This window comes from Lacerta agilis, chromosome 5 (assembly GCF_009819535.1).
Source record: "Lacerta agilis isolate rLacAgi1 chromosome 5, rLacAgi1.pri, whole genome shotgun sequence".
Taxonomy (NCBI): Eukaryota; Metazoa; Chordata; class Lepidosauria; order Squamata; family Lacertidae; genus Lacerta; species Lacerta agilis.
The window spans coordinates 10,968,259-10,990,597 of NC_046316.1; the positions used below are offsets into that span (position 1 = coordinate 10,968,259).

Here is a 22,339-nt window from a genome sequence, read left to right on the forward strand (position 1 = left end):
ACTTAATCAGTCAAAGTACAAAGCTGCAGGTTTTACAAAATTTCTCTATGCAGTACAAACAGTTATGACAATCTTTTATTGCATCTTCTTTTGAGCTATACAATTAGAAATGCAACAAAGCTTGCCAGGCACAACGAATACCTAAAAAGGACTCTCTGCTCCCAAAGGAACCTGCCCAGTCATTAAGTACTTCTACACAGGTCTTTGCCCCCAGAGGCGCATTGGGTGGTACTTTGAGACAGGTCCTTTTCTGTGGTGGCACCCCAGTTGTGAAATCCCCCCCCCAGGTGCAAGTTTTGGGTGCCATGTGAAAATGGTTCTCTTTGTCTCGACTTACAGTTGATTGCAAAGTTTGCTCTTTTTGCTACCATGGAATCTTACTGCAGTTTTATGTTAATTCTTTATTTTAATCCAGTTTTAGACAGCTTTTTGCTCAACATGCCACTTTAGAGTGAAGGTGGGGAGAGTGGATTTTCCCTCCAAATGGAAAGCCTCCCGTGCACTTAAATAGCTAGCACTAGCTTAAGCTCTCCAGGATGCATTAGTTTTCTAAGTGGATGTAACCCTCTATGTAGGCCAGGGGGGGGGGCATTAAAAATGTGGCTTCCTCACCCATCTCCAAAGTGTTTCAGTCCATCATCAAATATTACCAGAACTCAGACCTGTGATATAGCTGTTCAAGTAGTTTTGGGACTCTGGCCTGAATCTGAAGCACAATTTACACTAAGAGAGGACGGTCTTAGTATATAGGTTGTGCTAAAGAAGAAAAGGCACTTATTTAGTATTTCTTAAGCTATAGGTCCTAACAGCAACTGTGTATACTGGACCTCCAGGTACCTTCTGATAATGTTCTCAAACAGCAGTCAATTAGAGCCCTTGTTCTACTATAATTTTTCCTTTAGTTTTCATGATTCTAAAAAGATCTAATGGTGAAGCATTTTCATTGCTCCTTTTTTGCTGTGAGGTTTGGGGAAATGTTAAAGTTACAGAATAAAAACCCTCAGTGGACACATTATCAAACATCATACATCACCGTTGGCAGATCTGATATGTCACTTGCTGCCAAGCAAAGGGGGCAATATGGTATAAGATCACAATCTCTGTGCACTTTGCTAATGCAGTGAAATCAGACGTGGCAGATTTAGGATGTTCAGCAGAAACTGTGCTAGGAAGTATAAGAAAGTGCTAATGGAAAGGTTAATAAAAAGGTGTTTGGCAGACATTTGCAAAAGCATTTTGTCACTTGGTGTTAATTTAAACCAGGCATGCCCCAGGTTTTCAGCTTAAGGAAGAAATGAAAACATAGAAAGGGCAAGGCTCCTATTCTTTGGTGTTCTACTATACCATAATATAGATTTCAAATAAATTGTGCTAAATCGTCAAGCCCTAAAACACTGTTTTATTTGACAAATCATGTTTATTCTAATAGACATTGTAAAAAAAGAACTTTCAATTTGCATACTCTTCATTTCTACAAAAGCAGCCACCACAAAATAAAACTGCAAAGCATATTGCGTTAACATTGTAAAGATGGTGCAGATGTGTGTTGCTTTTTAGTTATCTTGAAGCAATCCAAATTGGACATACACACAAAGACACACCACAGATGTACTTCTCTTTCTCTTCCTTTGTACTTGCCCAGACCCAAAGGAAAGTATCAGATCAGCATATGGTCCCCTAACTGTGTGGGTCTGATAATGCAAATGGGAACTGAACAGCCCAAGCATCAGCTTTCCTGATGTATTTGCCTGATGAACAAAACACTTGAGGGGTTAAGGCAGACGCACATGTACAGAAAAAGGCTTCATGCACATTGGACTGCAAAGATCACTTAATATCAAACACATTGGTTGTCACGTTATATAGTGTCTGGTGAACACTAGGAAACAGTCCCCATGTCCTATAGGTAGTAGTTCTCCTGATCAGGCTATCGGGAAATGGTGTCTGATAAACCCTCCAGAATCTGAAGCATTCGCAAATAAAAATACTAAAGTCAAGAGTAGACCCTCTAAAAATGATGCACAATAGACTAAACAAAAGACAGAAACTGTGTGTGCCTGTTAGGAGATTGCACATTTGTACAAACCCAGATGGAAAATACCACTTGTGCCTGTTAACAAAAGAACAGCCCACTTCTCCAAAAGAGACTGAGTGCAAAAGGCAGGGTTTACGTTAATCAGCTCTTAACAATTCCACATACCACCTTACTAAAATTCATTTGCATGACGATAATCCACATATGGCAGAGTTTAAGTTATTTAAAATGGTGTTATATTTCAGTATTTAGTCCTGCCTCACCAATGCTTTAGCACTGGATCTTTATGGAGTGTAATTCAGCTAATGAGGTGGCTTTTTAACTGAGCAAACTGACAGGCCCCATATCTGCAGAGGCAGCTTGAAGCCGTGCCCAACCTCTCAGCTTCCCAAGAGGCTTTTCAAAATTCAATAAATAACATCTGTAGGCGATGTTGGGTGCAGACCTAGCAGAGTGCGTCATAACACTGAGCTGGCAGAACAAAGAAACCATGACGACTGCCAAGTTTCTATGGCAACTGCTGCGAGGCTTGGAGAGTATAATAGCACATCAATCACTGTCCAAAAGAACTTCATTATCAGCAAGGGAAAAAAAACCCTTTAGAATCTGTTTAGCGTGCAACATAGGTTAACTCACCTCAAAGCCTTGCGCTCTAGCAAAACTGGCAGCTTCCTGAAATAATAATAAAAAGGGAACAGTTAATTATAAAGTGCTAGATAATAAAGAAATAACACATTTGGAAGCTCATTCAGGCAGTCTCCTTTTACATAATTATCTCAATATGCCCACATGCAGTTGTTCAGTTACTTGCAATGAAAAGGCTGCTTCTTCCCCTGACAAGATAGCAATGAAGTGTCAACACACTTCAGAGAGACGGAAGGAAAATGTGTGCTCTCCTCCCTACTGGCAAAGTAACTTTGGACTAATGGCCTTTAACAGAAAAGGGTACAGTTAACCACAGGACTTTTCACTATTAATCATTTCTTCCACACTTCCCAAAGGCCACAGCAGTGAGGCTGGAGAGCCAAATTTACAAACAGCACCCTCACCTTTCCCCAATAACGTTTAGGATCGCTTACCCCATGTTGTGACTACACCGCTGGTAAGGAAATTAACATGTGATGAAGTCACAAATCAGGGTAAATGACCCTTGGCTGTTTCAGAGGAGAGCAGAATAAAAATACAGGGGTGCCATTTCCAGCATCAGTTCAGTATAATATGAAACATGCAGTTTCCTGCTCAAGCTAACACTGAATTTTAACTCAGAACTGCTCAAAAGATCTGTCTACTTTATAGGTTTACAACCTTTTCGAGTCCACAGCTCCCTTGAGCAACTAAATTCTTTCTGCAGCAGCCCTGTGGGGCTCAGGAGCCCAAATATGTCACCCCTGGCCTGCAGAGCTGGCAGCCGCTTACCCCTTTTTGAACGCCCTCTCTTGGAGAGTGTTCCCTCACTCTGCTCTCTCCTCTCCTCTCCTCGGGAGTCTTCTGGGCAGCCGCAGTTGCCCCCCTGGTCTCTGAGCTGCCCCCCTGCCCCAAAGAGAGGTGCCTCCTCACACTGCCCCACAGGGGCCTGGGAAGCACCCTCTGGCCAGCTTCAGAGGCACCATTCACCTGGGGTGTGCAAGCCTTTGGGGAGGCAGAGATGTGAGAGGGCATCAGAGGAAGGAGGGAAGGAAAGAGGGACAGAGGCCAGTGTTGCTCGCGGCACCCCTGACCATCATTCAAGGCATCCCAGGGTGCCACGGCACACTGGTTGAAAACCACTGGGCATCTTGAAGTTTTTTTAATAGAGGTTGGATGGCCATCAGTCATGGATGCTTTAGTTGAGATTCCTGCATTGCAGGGGGTTGGACTAGATAACCCACATGGTTCCCTCCAACTCTACTTCCAACTCTGTAAGTCTATGATTATATGACCACACCTTTTCATCACATTTGCAGGCTTCCTGTAGGCATCTGGTTGAAAACTGTGAGAACAGAGTGCTCAGCTAGGTGGGTTTTTCGGCTGATGCAGCAGGACTCCTCTGATATATTTAAATCATACGGTTTTGCTTACAGCTTTATATAATAATAATTATAAGCTTTAAAATATAATTTCAATCAACAACATTCATGGTGTCATTGAAGGGTTAGCCTGGTGCTTAGTTGCAAACATATTGAAAGCTATTTGTCATTGATTTCACATTAAAGAACCCCAAGTGTTTCAAATAAAACAACACACCCAACCATTAATGAGAGAATCCCTTAAAACAGATTGATGTCTTATTCACAGCTTTAGGCAACTGAACTCTTCTTCATCCCTCAAGTAGGACTAAAGCATCAGAAGGTCGTTATTTCATATTTATATCAAACATTAATGGCTCCCCTTTGAATGTGTGATTTTAAATACAAGCACAGAACAGGGGAGAAAGCAGTAATGTTATTTCCTAATTGGTTCTAATATGAAGACATCACTGAAGATAATTTACATATACTGGGTGATATCCAGTGCTGCATAAGTGGATTTCCCTTTCCTTTCCTCGCCTCTGTTGCCTCCACGCACCTCCAAATCTGATCCAGAGGGTCCTCCAAAGCAGATTTGGTGGCTGCATGGAGGTGGCAGTGCAGAATATACCGTATATACTTGAGTATAAGCCTAGTTTTTCAGCACACTTTTTGTGCTTTAAAAGCTGCCCTCGGCTTATACTCAAGTCAACCATTCCTTAAGAAGTGTACAAGAACGGTGGTTCTTGACTCTCCCCAGGCAGCTTGTTCCATTCCTGAACTGCTCACATAAATGCAAACTTTAGACCCCAGAAGGCAGAAAGCCTATCAGTTAAGGAAGTATTAAAACCCCACAGGTGCTCACTTTCCCTGGCTCCTGCTTAAACAGGACAGGATCCCAGCCTTCTATGTATAACACAAGGGAACATTGCGCTGTGAGTTAAACCACAGAGCCCTAGGGCTTGCTGATCAGAAGAATGGCGGTTCGAAACCCTGCGACGGGGTGAGCTCCACAGCAGCAAAGGAGGAAGAGGAAGGAGCAGCCCAAAGGGCTGCTCGTTCCTCCTCTACCACAGTGGCAAAGGTGAACCGGCTTATACTTGAGTCAATACGCTTTCCCACATTTTTGTAGGGAAATTAGGTGCCTCGGCTTATATTTGGGTCGCCTTATACTCGAGTATATACGGTAGTAGAGGAAGTCTACCTGTGCAAGCAGAAGATGGTTCCTTTAGCAGACCTTCAGATATCCCTCACTGAAAATGTACCATTTGAAAAGATTATAGAAGACATAAAATGAGTACATAATGCCAAACCATGGCTAAGCATGAATGCACATGTGTGCTGGTACTCAGAAGAAAAATTGTGGCCATTTCATTCCTTCTCCACATGCCCTGCTGCAGAACTAAGACATGGTTTGGGCTCCATGGCTAAGCCTGGGCTCATGGTTTGTCTTGGCCCAGACAAACCACGAGTTATAGGGCTTGCTGCTTGTAACAAATCATGAACCCAGATCTACACGTAGCACTAGCTCCAGGTACTGTGGCAGCATCAGCATCCGGAGAGCAGCAAAGCAGCTGTGATTTTTTCTGTAAGTACCTGCACACAAGCATGTTCACACCCCATGTCAACTGGGCCAACATATGAAACATTAACATATTTCTATGTATGGAGCCCTGTTTGTAATAAAGCTTTTACTTATTTTCCAAAGTATCTTAATCATTTCCCCCACTACTCACATTTCACTTCACAACAGGAGGTAACTTTTGGCCAATCTCACTATCACTTGTTCAGTTTACATTATCACCGGTGCCTTTTTACTATTCCATTTTGCAGGGAAATAATATCAGCGGAAAAACAGTGATCTTTGCAGACTACTAAACATAAGCAACGCAAGTACAATTGACTGAGAAGGACTGCCGATGAGATAAATGGAGCACTGCAAAAGAAGTGATCTTACAATGCTCCCACGCATTTCAGAGGGGCCTGCGTAGGTAGGAGAATTTTCTGGTGGATTGCACCGCAAATAATTCAAGGAAGTATTTAATGTGCACAAGTTTCTCAGGCACCAGTGACAAGGCATTCTGGTGGACATTCTAAGAAGCTGAAGTGGGAACAAACAATTACTGCAGCAGGAAGCTGAAGTTAATAAAACCTGATAAGCTGAGAAAGCACACTTCCTCAGGCTGATCATTGAAGAAGCAGAAGGCCAGCCAGGTTAGCCTGAACTGAGTTTGACAGAAAAACTGAATCACAGCCTTAACAATTGGGTTCCAGCAAGGTTAGCCACATTGGCAATTTACTTACAAAAGATCCCCGGCCCCCACATCCCCGTTGTCAGTGGCATTTGCTAGCCCAGCTGTCAAGGCAAAGTGTAAGGTTCAAAGGTATCATGCAGTGTATTCTTAGAGCAGCATGCAATTAACAAAGCCAAGGCAGACATGGAGTGGGGGGTGGGGAGGGAAGGAGCCTGAAAGCCTCCAAGATAAAGAAATGCACTTCTAATGAACTACAATAAAATCCAGAAAGGCTTAGGTGGGACTGGGACACAGACAATGCAAAAAAAAAGGGGGTGCGGGTGCGGGAGAGAAGAGTAGTAATGGAAGCCATAAGTCCACAGAAAACAGGAACAAAAACTAAACAAGATGTATTGGAGCCAGATGATATTTGTAACCTCAAGTTTTTAGTCATGCAATTGAAATAGGAAGTTAGAAGTCTATCCTGAGGTGAGAGGGAGGGGAAGACATTAACATCTGTGCCAAACTTTTATTTGGCCAGGAATCTCCGATACTGCTTTGTGCCTATCTGTGACTCAATCTGTAGAGTGCAAGTTATTTCCAGTTATTTAAAATACTTTCTATTTTTTTTTTTTTTTTGCTTGGAAGATGGAGTTTTGTGCTGCTTTAGGGCTATTGCAAGCACTACAGTCAATCCAGGCCCAATCCTGAGCATACCTGTAAGACTGACTTGGTTATTACAAACATCTGTTTGTGGTAATCACGCTTTACATTTGTGGTTGTATGCTTAAAAATTTGAAGGGGGAAGAGCCCTGCAGTTGCTATGGTGCCAGACAAGAAACTCTGGTGCTGGAAATCAGAAGTGAAAGAGGACTGTCCCAAACGCTGTTAGGGTGCCATGCAACAAGCACAGGTGGTCCCAGCTCCCTCCCCACCTCCAAACCTTCTCAATATGAGAGCAGCTATGTCTGTATCAGACCAAAAGTCTATCTATCTAGTCTACCATCCCATTTCCCAAATCGGTCAATCAGATACCTTTGGGAAGCCCACAAGGAGGATGTGAATGCAATGATTTTCTCCTCTGGTTGCTCTCAGCAACTGGGATAGGGTGATATACTGCCTCTTAACTGAAGATCATGATGGCTTGTAGGCATTGATAGATTTATCCTCCATGAATCTGTCCAATTCCCTTTAAAATCCATCTAAGATGACATCACAATACTCCTTGGCAACAGACATATGAAATGTTTGCAGCATGCCATTCTTTCTTCAGAATAGCTGTGACGATTTTTCTTACTGTACGAACAAACATGGAAGGTCGGGTCACAATGCTGGAGCAAGAAGACAAGGGTGTCCCCTATTGAGAAAAGACACGTTCTGCCACACAGGAAAGCAGTAAGGCCGGGCACTTAATCTTTACCCTGTTTTGTAGCCAACTCCAAATACGTCTTGTTGCTACTCAGTTTATACCAAACCACATTTTCTGTCCAAGGGGGCAGAAAATTGTTTAATCTAAACACAGAGGAAAAAAAGAGTGGGCTTCCCTTGACCTCAGCAAAACTACCAATACCACCACGGACAAAATTGCCCACAAAAATTTAAGAGTCTATCTCAATACTCAATTCCCAAAGAAACACCAAAAGTTGGGGACATAATTATGTTCCTTCTAGCAGCATTCCAACGCGCCATACTTCTTTTTGTTCACATTCCCATCCTTTGCTCTTGCCTCTGAACTCATATCTGCTCTGCTCCATATATTTCTTTCTACCATTCCTACTTCTGCGACATTTTCCAAGGTGCTTATTACACGTGAAGAGCACTCCCCCCAGCTTGCTGTAGTATATGATGACAATAGCTATAATATCAGTCCTTCTGCCAAACAGTTTCTCTTGCCTCCTTTAAATCCCTCCTGCAGAATTTCCTCTCGTTCTCCCTCAGAAGGCTCCTTGGCTGCAGCAGAAGATTGGCTTCTTCCATTTGTTCCCAGCTTAAAAGCACCTGCACTTTTGTGTGAATTTTATTATAGCTGGTTTCCTGGCATTTCTTAAGTGGGACTACCTGTACTCCAGGAGGTGGTTAAATTTGCTACATCCTAGTCAGATTTCCCATCTCTTCTTTCTCTGAGAGCTGCGCTCAGTGCTTTTATGAATCATGTTTGCTTTACAGTTTTTGGCTCGGGGTTCACGCCTTTGCAGCGACTGCTGCTAATAATGATATTTGGCATGTCCCAAACAGCTCAGAAAGTTCAAAATGAAAGGACGCCTTTCAGCATTGATTGGCCATAAGTGCAAGATAATGAAAGAAGCAGTGGCCCATCTGTGCTACCCCCAAAGGCACCTCATACTGGGCTTTACATATGGGAGAAGGTTGTCAGGTTAAAATCTAACCTCAGAATGGCAGCAACATATGGCGATTGCTAGGGTAACAACAGGCAGCGAGGGCACTCCCTAGTGCAGGTGATAATAATGGTGATAATATCTATATTAAAGGCTTTCCATTTTCTATCTGACATCGGGATTCACAAAGGAGAAGGGATTAAGGAAATAAATAATCTTCGCAGAAGCTTTACAGCTCCCGGGAGAATGCAGCATTTTCATTCATGCATGGCGTGTGACAACAGCAAAGCAAAGCAAAAGAACGAAACACAAAGCAATAGCCGCCCCACCCCAACACAAAAACACACAACCAGCAACCTAATCTATTCTTTTTTTTGGGGGGGGGGGGAGAGATAGGATTTGAACTTAGTTCTTCATCCTTGATAAACTTTCTCTGTTATCCAGACACACAAGTAGCGCACACTGCTTCCATCCTATTGCTTTAGCAGATTGGGTTTCAACAGGAGACTTACACATTGGTACCTTTTCCTGAAGCCCCTACTCTTTGCTCCACTTCAGATGGCGGCACCGATTTATAATCAGTCGCATTTTAAAATGCAGTAGCAAACCCTAACAATCTAACTTGTTTAGCAATAATGAACATTTAAATGCACTGCAAAGTTGTTGTTTTTTAAAGCAATTTTTTTAACCAAATAGCACACAGAAATTCACACTGCATAGAAACAGTGTGCAGAGGAAGAGCTGTTGAAATACGTTCTGTCGCTTAAAGTTAACTCTCACCCTTTATTTTCAGCAGAACAGCAGCCATTTATGCAGGAAACTGGAGATAAAACTCAAGAGATAGCAATAAAAAAGGTAACTGCTATTTGTGTCAGGACCTTGTGGCAGGCTTCACTTTCATGTTGTTTCTAGTTTTCTTAGGTCAGTAACAATTTCCCTTATTTTTGTTCTAGCTTAAAAGCACTTACTTGCACAGATTTTACCGTGGCTGGCTCTTTGGTATTTATTATGTGGGACTATCCCTCAGCCAGTAAAGTGAGATGAGCGCCCCAACCCCAGAGTTGTCTGCGACTGGACCTAATGGTCAGGGGTCCCTTTACCTTTATCTATACTCCAAAAGGAGTGAAGCGGCTGGAAAGCAGCTTGTTAAAACTGATCAATAATGTTTATAACCAGATGAAACCTGTTTAGGGCCACATTCCTAAACACACTTAAAATGAACGGGACTTGCTTCTAAGTTAACATAGGACTGAGATACCAGACACAACAAAGATATGAGAAGTCAAAACTTCCAGGAGCAGAACAGTTGTGGCTTAGCATACTTCTAGGTCCGAATGCCATATACTATAAAATTAAAAACCAAAGGTTTTGGCCCAGAAGAAGCCCAGGTGATGATGCTCTGTGAATCAATGCCAACAATTCTTCAAGAGTTGGCCTTGAATTGGTATATTTGTGAAGCTATTTTGGTTTTGCTGTATTGCTACAGTTTATTTATCCTTAGCCCCTATTTGATTTTTAAAATCTTAAATATAGGTAGCCCCCCCCTAACATTAGTGATAGCCTTTATTTATTACAGGGCAAGTTTTTGCAAGAGAAACCACTCCTTTCCTCCACAGTCTTCGCTGAGGTTTTGCAACATGTCAGTATAATTAAATGTAGTAATTTAAGTAGGTGAATACTAGAGAGTTAACAAAAAGAAAGAAAATACACATCATATAACAAAGTTGATCTGATATGAGTCATGGGACACCCAGTGCATTGCTTCCAAACTGCATGGAAACTTCCTGAGGAGGAAGGAGCAGTGGTGGACTTGGGTCTCTCAAATTTCAGTGGCGCCCCATGTGATGCTAAAATTTGGCACCCCCTGCCTCTCACACTCTGTTCTACAGCATTGTTGTGGGACCCCCTGCAGCGTGTCACCCAGCCGAACCAAGCTGCTACAAACTCTCATAATTCCCGGAAATTTTGGTCCTTAATAAATAGAAGAACGAGGAAATATCCTTTGACCGTTATTCCGGCCCCTACGTGGGAACAGTTCCTGAGAAAGTATTTCTCCGTGGCAGAGACTCCAGCCACTCACTTGGGTCCTTCCTTTAGTCCCCTTCCTGTTTGGCCAAATACTGACCCCGCTGAAATTCTTGAATTGATAGCTCAGTTGAAAATTGGTAAGGCCCCTGGGCCAGATCTGGTTCCGGCTGAGGCTATAAAGCTTCATTCTGTATGGTGGGCAGGGATATTAGCTAAAACCTTTGACACAATAAATGCCACTGGCTCAATACCAGGAATGTGGAAGGAGGCCATTATAATCCCTATCTATAAAAAAGCCCCCCGCCCGGTGACCCAGGGAATTACAGGAACATTAGTTTGTTATCGATCATTGGGAAAATATATGCCCGTTTTCTGTTGGTAAGGTTGACGAGGCTAACTTGATTGGCCACGAACAAGCTGGTTTTAGATTAAACCGATCCACAACAGATCAGGCAATTGTTCTTTATCATTTAGCCCAGAAATATTCGACACCCCAACGGGGCCAACAATGCGCTGCGTTCATAGACTTGAAGGCAGCGTTCGACAGTATCCTGAGAAAAATACTATGGGATAAACTTGCCTGTTGGGGTATAGATAAAAGGCTTCTGTGGCTTATTTCCCAACTTCATGACGGGTCCGTGGCCAGGGTGAGCCTAACACCTGCTGGTGATCTAACTAACCCTGTGCCAATAAATAGGGGAGTACGCCAGGGTTGCATTCTAGCGCCATTTCTTTTTAACTTATTTATCAGCGATATGAGGAACCCCCTAGCCGACCCACACAAATTTATTCATGCTCCGCGTATAGCAGATTATCGCTGTCCATTACTTCTTTACACAGACGATGCGGTGCTACTCTCCTACTCTAGAGTGGGTTTAAGCAGGGCACTAAAGATTCTTGTGACCTACTGCCATTTAAATCACCTGTCTATTGACCATTCCAAGTCTAAAGTATTGATATTTTCAAGGAGTCGGAAACTCTATCCGTGGAAACTGGAGGGAACGAAAATTGAACAAGTGTATAAATTCAAATATTTAGGAATTTATTTTCAGTACAATATGGGGTGGAAGTCACAAGTTGAATACTTATACAATAAGACAAAAGCCCTGTCCCACTCTCTCCTCCGTTTTTTCTTTTCTGAGTGGGCCTTATACGTCCCTGCAGCTCTGAAAGTGTACAGCATTAAAGTGCTGGCCACAATGGCTTACGCTGCCCCATTATGGGCTGCTTTTGCAAACCTCGCACCTTTAGAGTCAGTCCAAAGCCAATTCTTACGCCAACTCTTAAAACTACCATCATGCGTAAGTAATGCAGCCATTCGCTTAGAAATGAAGATCCCCTCAGTTGAGTCAGTTTTGTGGAGGCGAGTTTTGATTTATTGGGTAACCCTTTGGCATAAACTCCCGAACCACTATCTTATTCAATGCATGTGGCGGGATGATTTCACAAATTTGTGGACTGGAAAAATCCATGCCAAATTGCTCAAATTGGATCTTACTGCGGCAAAAAGGTGCATAAATCAAAGTCTGGAAAATGTGGAGCTATATCAAAATCTCTTAACTGGTGGGGGAGTTTGTTCGCCATTAAATATTGGCATTACCCCTATTTACCAAGTTCCATCTTATTTAACATAACTCACGGTTGCTTCTCATCAATACGCCTTCATTAAAGCTAGGTTTAATGCTTTCCCATCAAACGTGCTGAGTCACAGATTTACTAAGGGCCAAGTTTCTCCCATGTGTGCCTGTGAAAATAAATCAACTGAATCTCTACAGCATGTAATGTTCAATTGCCCTATGTACAGTTCGATCCGTGCCAGTATATTAAATCCGATAATTCAGTCTATTGCTGATAAGCCAGTTGACCTGCGTCTTGCTTGGGTTCTACAAGATGTGGACCCTTACATAACCCTACAGGTCGCTAGATTCCTAACAGCTGTTATTTCGTATAAGAGATGAAATGGGATGTTAGCTGATTAATGAAATTACAAATATGTTTTCCAAAATGAAATTAGTCACTGATTTTAGTTTGATGCTTAAATTTTAACTTTAAAATTTCTCTGAGATATGCTTTTATGGAAATGTTAATATTGGTCCTTGTGAGTTGTGTTCTTATTTGCGGCTTGTACGGTGCCGTTGTTTTATTTGATTCTCTGTTTGTTTGTTCTGTTTTGTATGGTAAGATGGGTGCAAATGCCGAATAAACATCTATCTATCTATCTATCTATCTATCTATCTATCTATCTATCTCCCCCAGCCAGTGCAATAAGAATGGTGGCATCCCTCCTCTCTTACTCTGCAAAAGCTTGGTTATCATCTTTCAATCCCTTTTTTAAAAAATAGTTCTCCTTATTTCTTTTAATTTACACCCCTCATGTAGTGTATGGCATCAAGTTTCCTAATCAAAAAAGGGGGGGAAAGCACTCGTGAGACTCGCTTGCCTGCGGGAATGTTGGCATTGCAAACATGCGCTGCTTTGGAGTACTTCCAACTGTGAAGGTGGCATCTGGATCTTAGCAATAGGACTGCATCCCACAGTTTGGGGTCCTGCTCTGACTCCCCTCTTAGCTGCCACAAGCCCTCCCAAGCCTCCACCTTAGGCTCTCTGCTCTGCAGCAAAGTCAGGGGGGAAGTGCTGGCATCCCTGGTTCCTCTTTCCAAGCGACTGAAGTGCAGATCCCTTCAACTCAACCTTCCACCATTCAGCCCCCTCCCCCCATTTCTTCCTCCTCTGGACTAGTCAAGGTCCCTTCCAACTCTACATAATTCTATGATGGCAACTGATGAAATGTAGAATATCCAGCATCTAAAAGAAAACATTAAGACCCTGCTATGAATCTCTCCCTACCTGGCAGAATCTCAGCTATCAAAGTGAACCTATTACCCAGGATGCTGTTTTTATTTCAATCAATTCTAACTGTTAATAACTCAGGCTACTTCAAAGAATGGAAGAGGGGCATTTCTAAGTTTATCTGGCAGGGAGTTAAACATAAAATTATGATAGCTACAAAAGAAAGAGGCGGCTTTGCCCTGCCAGATCTACAAATTTATTATGAGGCAGCCTGCCTGTGCTGGTTAGGAGAATGGATTACATTGGATAATGCAGACATCCTGGACTAGGAGGGTCATGATTTAAAATTTGGCTGGCATGCATGTCTTTGGTATGAGAGATTTAATAATTACATATTGCTCCTCAACATGCTTGTGGGACTCCTACCTATAAAGGGCTTCAGGAACACAAATAAACACAGATGAACTAGCCCCAGCAAACAAACAATCAAACAAAAACCCTTTAAGATTTTCTTCTGGTGCTCAGAAGGCAGATAGATTATCATGAAGAAGCAAGGAATGTTATTATCTCCATGAAAAGAAAAAGCTAGATTAATGTTCTCTTTGTCCATAGAGAAAGACATCAGTTCTGAAGTTTGACACTCTCTAGCAGCGACAGTCTGTGCTCCTATTATGAATGTGCTAATCTGTATTTAAAAAAATACAAATTATTTTAGGAAGCCAGGAAAATAACTAAGAAGATCATATTGCATGGATCTAGTTACAGGTAGGTAGCCGTGTTGGTCTGCCATAGTCGAAACAAAATAAAAAAATAAAAAAATTCCTTCCAGTAGCACCTTAGAGACCAACTAAGTTTGTTGAGGCTCCAGTACTTTGGCCACCTCATGAGAAGGGAAGACTCCCTGGAAAAGACCCTGATGATGGGAAAGATGGAGGGCACAAGGAGAAGGGGACAACAGAGGATGAGATGGTTGGACAGTGTTCTTGAAGCTACTAACATGAGTTTGGCCAAACTGCGAGAGGCAGTGAAGGATAGGCGTGCCTGGCGTGCTCTGGTCCATGGGGTCACGAAGAGTCGGACACGACTGAACGACTGAACAACAACAACAAGTTTGTTACTGGTATGAGCTTTCGTGTGCATGCACCCTTCTTCAGATACACTGAAACAGAAGTCACCAGACCCTTATATATAGTGAGAGAGTAGGGAGGGGTATTACTCAGAAGGGTGGTGGGAATGGGTGATTGGCTTATAGGTGTGGAAAACCTGTTGACGACTGTTAATGACTGCAATTGGTCTTACAAGAAAAAGCAAGGGGTGAGATGGCTAAAGATAGCTTTGTCATGTATAATGAGATAAGAATCCAATGTCTCTATTCAAACCCGGTCTCTCCATGGTTTTAAGTTTGGTAATAAGTTACAATTCAGCAACTTCTCTTTTCAGTCTATTTCTGAAATTATTTTGTAATAAGACAGCTACTTTGAGATCTTGTATAGAATGTCCTGGGAGAGTGAAGTACTGGTTTCTCTGTCTTGTGATTCCTGATGTCAGATTTATGTCCATTCATCCTTTGGCGTAGTGTTTGGCCTGTTTGTCCAATATAGAGAGCTGAAGGGCACTGTTGGCATTTGATGGCATACACAATGTTAGAAGATGAGCAATTAAATAGTCCTGAGATGGTATGTTTGATGTTGTTGGGGCCAGTAATGGTGTTGTCCGGGTGTATGTGGCAGCAAAGTTGGCATCTGGGTTTATTGCAGGCTCTGTATCAGTGTCCATGTTAAGTCTGGTTGTTATATTATTGTGGATGAGGAGTTGTTTAAGATTGAGTGGCTGTCTGTAGGCAATAAAAGGACTTCCTCCCAGAGCTTGAGAATATTGTATGGAGTCTAAGCTGCTTCTTCAGGTTTCCAACAGCTTTTGGAAGTTCCAAGGCTTTTGCTATCATTATTTAGCTGTATGCTATTACTACAGTCTCATTAATAATTATTTCCTTATTTAACAGCCTCACAGTTACCTGCCAGAAGATCACAGCTGAAAAGAAATCACTTAGAGCTAAATTGCCACTGTATCCATCTGTAATAAGCTGCAACAGCTCTATGCATCTGAGCCATATTGAAATTCTGCTACAAATAATAACTATTATCTAGACCTGTATTTTGTATCCCCAAACTGTAAAACCTACGCTACCAGCACTTCCTCCCTAGTCCAACATCTTTCATATGTTTTTGGCATACAGTTTATTATAATCTATAAACATCTATATAAATAGGACTGTTTTAAAAAGGCACTGCACAAAGAAAAACGAACCTTGTGCTTTATGAGATTCCACACTTCAAAAAGTATTGAAATGAAAACTGGTGAAGGATGATTAGAATCAAAAATACTACAGACTGAAAAGAAATTAGCACAATGTGAGCTACCATTAAATCTAATCTAAAAGGACTTTAATGAGCGATAGATGTTTGAAAGAAAGTAGAAGACTGCAAAAAGACTCAAGGCTTATTACTGGAAAGAGTAATAAAATTAGGACTAAAATCCTAGGGTTAAGAGGCTTTGTTTCATTGAAAGAACACAGATGAATCGTATCACATTTTTCAGAACATCTTTTTTTTTCTTTACACAAATGTAACGGGTTTTGACTGATTGCAATGAATGTGTTTTCCATCTTACTTCCTCTCTTGAAAATGCATGGATGAACAGGGCCCATTTTCAGACTTCGCAACATAGAATTAAATCCCAAACGCACTCTGTATCCACTTCCAAAAGAAAAACCTCACAACAAATTAATAAATGAGTCCCCAACAAAGTGGTGACTTAAACTGAAACCTCACCAACTTCTGATGAAACAATGAAAACTGCAATCAAAAATGTAAGAGATATTAAAGATTTTAAAAATTAATGATTAGTGTACACAGAAGCAAGTTCCTTTAAATGTCCAGAAATGCAGCTTCTTTCATCTACTGTGGATAAAGAAATTGAGATAATTATATTTCTAATCTGAAGGTATGGGTCAACTTGGCAAGTAAGATCTAAGAGAATGCTGAAAACTTTTGGGTTTGTTTTCAAAGGGACCTAGAGAAGCTCTAGATGGATAATAGTTTGAAGCTATGGGTGATCAAAAGTTTCTTAGAGGTCCAGGAGAAATTATCAGGGTTGTACTCCCCCATCCATCTCCTGACAAAGGCCATTGGCCTGAGTGACCGACGCAGTTTCAGTTCCAAAACCAGGGCAGAAACAAGATTAAGACACCAGAATTCAGCTAATCTGTTCTCCTGCACTCCTTCTCCTAGCCCAGGGGTCCCCAAACTTATCTGGCCTCGGGCTGGTTCCTCCGGCACCAATCGCGCGGTGGGCCAGAGGGCAGGGGAGCGTGCACCCATGCGTGCGCACACTCGCTTTTTCTGGTGCGGCACCGGAAATAGCTTGTGCGCGTGATTTCCAGCGCACTTCTGCCACGGCGTGACACCGGAAATAGCTTGTGCGCATGCACACGGGCCTCCGCAGACCCGGAAGTACATTGGAAATGACGCTTTGTGCATGCGCAAAAGCTATTTCCGGTGTCACGCCATGGCATAAGTGCGTTGGAAATGACGCACACGCACACAAGCTCTTTCGGGTGCCGCCCTAACCTGGAGATGGGCAGCCGCACCACTCCGCGCCGGTAAGAGCAGGCGCCGGGGGCCGGATAATTGGCGCCCGTGGGCCTTAGTTTGGGGAAGCATGTCCTAGCCATTCTGTTTTTGTGTCTACCATCCATATGAATTCAAACCACTGGCTTTGGCTTATAAACGCCAAAACAAGATAACAAAAATCTAAAAAATGTAATAAATAATGAAATCATCTTTAGCTGTGAGTCCTGGAGGAACTTCTCCCTGACATGCAGGACTTTTTCTGCCTGACCTGGGAGAAGAGGGCCCCAACTGACTCCAACTACAGGAGTTGGGTCTGCTGAGGAGGCCAGAGACCATCTCATCTATCTCATAGTGCTGCCCAGGTCACTGAGCCTGAGCTTCCACAACCGCCTGCCATGAACCACCACTGGCAGGATTGGCAGCATCGGTAGCAGATATGTTCTGTGCTTAATATTTTATTCTCTTGTTAATTATGCTGTTTTAAATGTGCATTTTATATCTGACTTCCTTTAGCAATGCTTTTGTTTTGAAATATTTAAGATAATATTTTAGTTTCCTGTTAACTCTGTTGGTTTGAATGTCTACTTTATATTTGACTTTCTTCAGTAATGTTTTATTCAAGATTTTTTATGTTTTAATTAATGTGATGTAAACTGCTTAGAGATTTTTCTTTAAAATGTAAAATGCTATAGAAAACAACAACAACAAACAAACAAACAACAACAACAAACCTCAATGATGCTTGTTAAGCAAAATGTTATGTGTGGTGGTAATAATAATAATAATAATAATAATAATAATTTATACCCCACCCATCTGGCTGGGTTTCCCCAGCCACTCTGACACATATAAAAACATAATAAAACATCAAACAGTAGCAACCTGATCCAATATAAAAAGTCACAATAACTTTAAAATAAACAACATTCAACAATCCATCAGAATCTAATAGTAAACAGTAAAATTATACATCAGCAAATAATAATTAAACAGTTTGTACTTATCAATCACAATAAAGAATTACCAATCTATAATCAATAAAAAATAACAGCAAATCACAATGCATAAAATACCACAAAACATACAAAACCATGTAAAAGGATCAAATTGAGAAACAAGGACACACAACTTTTAAAACTATTTAAAAAATATCCCTGAATGCCTCTCTTCCCAGCTGCTTCTGCTGTCCTCAAAGTCATGTATTCAAGAATGTAATCAAGGTTTTTTTAAAAAGATCCTTAAATCCAATCTCTGGTATTTCCAGATAAACTTGGGTGTGTCCCGTTTGAAACCCTGGCTGCCAGTCAGTGTACGTAATATTGAGCTAGATGGAGCAGTGGTCTGACTGGGTGTAAGGCAGCCTCCTATGCTTCTACGAAGCAGTTCTAGAAATGGGGCAAGGCAGTGCAATCTAGTCATCCTGTGTAATATTTACTTTTATGTCAGGAACCAGTAGTGAAGTTGTGATGACTGCAAACATTTCTGTTTGTTGCACAAAGAGTAAAAGAAACAATGCAATGGGTCTCATACCAGCTCACTCCTGCCACCCCCAGCTTCTAGGGCTTTGAGTTGAGCCTCTTTTTGAAAGAGACCTTCTGGGGCCTGGCCTTAAAGCAACATTTCCAATACACTACAAACGTCTTAAAAGTTTCTATTAACTCTGTCCACATCTGGACAAAAGGGAATGCTGAGCTGCTCCGTATCATATTACCAATTAATGTTTAAATAGCCCTTCCAATTATATGATTTAATTTTACAACCATTTTACAAATTGGCTTAGGTACAAAGATAATGTAAATTCTGCCAGTAGGCTTTATTTATATACCCTTAAAGGCAGAAAAAATGAAATATTCCTGGAGTCGATGGGAGAAGTGGGGCTCTGCACTCCTCAGCAGAAAAGGAAATCAGAGGGCCCCTTTCCCCACTATTTTCAAATACTTTGCTCTTTCCAAGAAAAACAAGTTGTAAATGGCTGGGGCAAAAGCTCTGAATTCCAGCTTCTAGAAAAAACACAGTTGCTAATTAACTGAATTTTGTTTCTAATGTAAAGAAGAGTGCTGTTAAAAATTCTGCATCAGCAAATATGGGATTTATTACATGATATAATAAATTCAGGTGCCAATAAACTATGTGCCAATTATCAAGGGAAGTGATTCCATGACCAACACAGGGAATGAAACACACTACATGCGTGGAACACTCCAGATTTGTACTCTGCTATTCTGGATATAAAGCCCCCACAATTTTACTTTTGAGTGTGTTGACTTTCTCAAAGAACTAACATTTCATTGCTTTCCTTTACATAAACAAAGAGGACTAAAAGGAATCTTGAAAGTTTAGAACAGAACTTTACTTGTTTTTAAAATGCCCATGCTCGCTAGGAAATTCTAGCTGGTTGAGTCAGCACATCATTGGAACTATGTTCTTATGGCGCAAATCCAATAATAATTGAATAATGAAATACATCATTATGACCAGGGCTGGCTCAAGACATTATGCTGCCTAAGACAAAGGAGAAGTTGGTGCACCCTCATTCCATGTTCAGAAACGAAATGGATTTGTAATTGAATCTTACTTCAACTGGTAACAGGATGTTTCCTTCAGTGCACCTGGTGGCAGCAGGCTAATTTAGGAGATACTGTATATGAAAAGGCCTGTGGTACACTAAGCTCTGATCTCCAACAGATGGGAATGGCTGGGAGGGGGGGGAATCCGTGTCTGAGGTGCGCTGGTGCTGACCTCCAACATCTGCCACCCGAGGCGATTGCCTCACTCTGCCTAAAGGTAGGGCCAGCCCTGATGGAGGCCACCAATAATCATTCTGCAAATCAGAAACAAAGTAATTCATAGCAGGCCATGTCTATTCTGTTGTACGGCTCCAACAATAGCTACAGCTATTATACACCGGAAGTTGTAAATGAACAATAGTTAAGAAAACAGTTGCACTCCCAGCAATCATGGGGTCATGATAGTATTGGAACATCTGCTGGCAGGTTTTAGCACACAAATTGTAGTACTAGATACTTTGGGGACCAGATACAGTGGTGCCTCACAAGACGAATTAATTCGTTCCGCAAGACTTTTCGTCTTGCGAGGCACCGTTTCCCATAGTAACGCATTAAAATTTAATTAATGCGTTCCTATGGGGAAAAAAGTCTGGGGGCGCCGGTCGGAAGGGGCACCGGCCGATCGCACCCGCCATCTTGGTTCGACTGCGCATGTCTGGACATCTGCAGTCGACCCAGATGGCGGACGCGATTGGACGGCACCCCTTCCGACCAGAGCCAAAAGTAAGACTTTACAGCTATGGCGCCGCGTTTAAAGCTGCAGTGGGCGAACAGCAGCTGCTGTTCGCCCGCTGCAGCTTTAAAACGTGGCGCGGCTCCGGTCGGAAAGGGTGCCGGCCGATCGCGCCCGCCATCTTGGGTCGACTGCGCATGTCCACCCAAGATGGCGGGCGCATCGGCCGACACCCCTTCCGACAGGGACCAGACCGTGCCTCGCCGCGTTTAAGGCTGCAGCGGGCGAACAGCAGCGCTGCTGTTCACTCGCTGCAGCTTTAAACGCGGCGCGGCACGGTCCGGTGCTGGCTTACAGTGGTACCATCGCCAGACGAATTCGTCTCGCGAGTCAACTAAAAGCTCGCAAAACCCTTTCGTTTTGCGAGTTTTTCGTTGTGCGAGGCATTCGTCTTGCGGGGTACCACTTTACCTATTTATGCTATTCACTTTTGCCAAAAAATGTTTGTTTTTTAAAGACAACTGGGATTGTTTATTATTCAGCAACATTATGCAACAACTTCAAGATCAATACAAAGTTGTTGTGTGGAAAATAATGATAGTTTAGTTAACATGTATTTTTTTCTAGATCAGCATAGGAAAGGGGTGGCACAATCATGGTTATAGTAACTATTATTTCATCATGAAAACCGAAGTAAATAGGCTTATAAAACATGAGCAAGTTGGGCCACCATGGAAGAAGCTGTTGTCTTAGAACTGGCACAAGTACTTCTTTCTTTGAAGTCCTTAAACCCAAAAATAAACATTTGGTGTGTCCTATCAGTTTATTCCAGCAAATGTGGTAAGGTGATATTTACCTGCTCTTGAAAACTTTCTCGGACAGTACATTACTACTGAAGCAGCCCATTAAGAGAATCTACAACTAACTCAAAGGCTGTGATTAGCAATGTTATGGGGTACTTATGCTAATACCTTTTTAAAATTCTTGATCAGTATTCACAGGAGTATGCCTGCAGATCAGCCATAGGAAGGAAGTTACAGTGCAGCGCAGACTTGGAGCTTTGTCTACGGGCTGTTTGTACTTGGCTATAGTCCCTATGCATGCATGAGGGCACTGCAAAGTTTGCAATCAGACAGCACTCAGGTGCCATTTGTGTGAACCAGTGTCTCTGCGTGGAGGCTGCATTCATAGTCCTTGAAATAGGACTTGGAAAAGGGCTGCCACTGTTGTGGAAATAAAAAGGGGCCATTTATAGAGCTTCCATATTGAAGTCCTGGTTCAACCCACATGGTATCTTCATGGGAAAGCTGCCTGGTGATAGGTCTACTGGCAAGCTTGTGCATTCTCAAGGTACCCATGTGATGTTTTAACATAATGGTCTATGGCTCTTAAAGTTAACACATGCAGAATTCATGTTCACCAACGCAATCTATCCAACTTGTTGAAAATCTGTTAGCAGCTAGAGTTGAAGAAGGCCTCAAAATGGAAGCATAAAGACATTCCATCAATGAAATAGTGAACTGATCAGTTATGGAATACTACAAACTTTGTTACGTTAACAACCTTTGTTCATGCCAGAAAAATCCAGAAAGAAATAATAATCATAATCAATTATTGGAACTATTATATTACCGGTAGATACTGGACTACTTCTCATACATTAAGTATTTCTGAGTTGTTGGCATCTGTCTGTCTTGGGAGACAATGCAAGAGTGTGCCTTTGAGGGTGAAGTCAAACTGCTGGAGAGTTACAGCTCCTGCTGTGGTGTAGATACCATATGGGAGACATGTCTTGTTGCAGCTGGGGAAGATGAAGACATCTGGTTGTGCTGACGCAGGTGTACTATGGTGTTTCTTCTTTCTGTGCTCCTCACAGTGGTCATTTCTCCTCTAGTAACTGCTGTGGCTACACAATCTGACTGATTGTCTCCAGGCACTGTGGTTGTTTGCAAGGGATTCCCACATGGCGGGGCTGATGTTGCCAGCCTTCATGTTTCATTTGCAGACATCTTTGTAGCATGAAGTTGGTCTGCCAATGGGCCTGGTGCCTGAAACCAGC

General features: G+C 42.2%; 1 protein-coding gene across 1 annotated transcript in view; it reads right to left on the bottom strand.

Annotated features, from left to right (window-relative positions):
- Positions 1-22,339, bottom strand: part of ADK (adenosine kinase) — a 183,352-nt gene that overhangs the window by 38,632 nt on the left and 122,381 nt on the right. Inside the window, exon 8 of the mRNA XM_033148540.1 lies at positions 2,672-2,703. Coding sequence (XP_033004431.1) covers positions 2,672-2,703 — 32 coding nt within the window. The remainder of the gene's footprint in view (positions 1-2,671; positions 2,704-22,339) is intronic.